General features: G+C 39.0%; 1 protein-coding gene across 1 annotated transcript in view; it reads left to right on the forward strand.

The window, feature by feature from the left end:
* rrp36 (ribosomal RNA processing 36) overlaps positions 1-1,718 on the forward strand; it is a gene marked incomplete at its 5' end in the record, with an annotated part of 27,818 nt that overhangs the window by 18,256 nt on the left and 7,844 nt on the right. The window contains 1 exon segment of the mRNA XM_014029925.1: positions 1,120-1,237. Within this exon segment, the coding sequence (XP_013885379.1) occupies positions 1,120-1,237 (118 nt within the window).

The following is a 1,718-nucleotide window of genomic DNA, read 5'->3' on the forward strand; positions in this document are numbered from 1 at the left end:
ATGTCTCTGGTGAACTGGAGACCTGTCCAGATGTCTCTGGTGAACTGGAGACCTGTCCATGTGTCTCTGGACTGATGTTGGTCTGCTCACTGCTACACTCTGCTTCAAATATAACAAACATTTTTTAAAAAGTTCTGTACTTTATGTATCATAACTCTGGTTTTACTTGGCCTATCAACACAATTTAAAGTCTCTGTCACATACTTATCCTTCAAATACAAAAAGTCAAAGAAAGTGTATTTATACTTTATAAAATTGAGCATAGTAGACATGATTTTACCCATTTTGTCACATAACTGGCCTGTTTTCTTTAAAATTTGGCTCAGCCAAAGTGAAACAGGAAGTGACATCAAAGGGGAACTAATTAATAAAATAAACTTGCTGGTTTTGTTTATCAAAACAAAATAATTTAAACTTTAACTCTTCTTCATCTCTCTTTGATAGCGACTAAAAATAATCTAAAGAAACATCAGATTATTCTCCACAGTCAGTGTTGTTAGCTTTAGTCACAACACTCTGTTTACATGCTGACATTCCCCTTTGACATCACTTCCTGTTTCTTCACATGCAAATATCTCAACAACCATTCGTCTGAGCGAAGTGAAATTTGTTTTGCAAAATGTTATTAATGTTCTCTTTCCAAAAATGCATTCATGTTTATTACAAAAATTTGATGTCACAGACCCTTTAAAAATAGATGTATAGCCTGAAGTCTGTACTGTTGACACCATTTGGAACAGATTTTTATGAAGAGCGAATCTTTCCCAATAGAGTGATTTAAATTGGTGATATAAAAAGGCCATGCAGGCGTCCMKGGACGCCTGCATGGCCTTTTTATATCACCAATTTAAAAAAGGCCATACAGGCGTCCAGGGACTCCAGGGGATTAATCATCATATTAATCGTTATTGGCTAAATATCACAATTAATTGTGATAAATTTTGTTATCCAATATGGCAGAACTCTAACTTGAAGGTGGAATTGGCGTCAAACATGCCTCATCTGAATGCTAAGTTAATACTTAATACTAACTCATCTGCAATAGAGGGTTTTAATGTTGTGTCTGCTTTACTTACATGAGCAGTGAGTTCTGAATGCCTTGACTGTGACTTTGTGCAGGAGAACCAGGAACGAGAACGACTGAGCCGAGAGAAGCAGAGGGACAGAGAGCTGCAGTTCAAGAGACAGCAGAGAGAACGAGCCAACCATGGAGATGCTCCCTTCTTCCTCAAGAAATGTAAGAACGAGTGGCTCCAGCTGCTCCTCAGGTTCCTCACATGCTGTGATGGTCTTTAACATCTGTGTAGAAGTGAAGATAAATCCAGCTGTGGAGGCCTGAGTGGATCACACACACAAACATCCCCTCTGAACATGTACCACTGTAGGGATTCACCACTACATGTGTACTGAGTACTCATACTTCAGTTTGGGTACTCGCTCAGCTAGTACCAATACAAGTACCGTATTTTTCGGACTATAAGCCGCGACTTTTTTCCTGAACTTTGAACCATGCGGCTTGTACATGGATTTTTTTTCTTCAGCCACCAGGGGGCTCTTATGCTCCATTTGCTTCAACCACTCGCTTCAAAAAAAGAAAGGAAAAAAAAGAAGAAAAAAGCGATCGCTTCCAGAGCCGACTGTTGACCAGGAAGCAGCGATTTAAAGATAGTCAATGGCCAAAAACTCATAAAAGGGGATAAAACAGACATTTTCCACAG

Source organism: Austrofundulus limnaeus, unplaced genomic scaffold (genome assembly GCF_001266775.1).
Source record: "Austrofundulus limnaeus strain Quisiro unplaced genomic scaffold, Austrofundulus_limnaeus-1.0 Scaffold975, whole genome shotgun sequence".
NCBI lineage: Eukaryota > Metazoa > Chordata > Actinopteri > Cyprinodontiformes > Rivulidae > Austrofundulus > Austrofundulus limnaeus.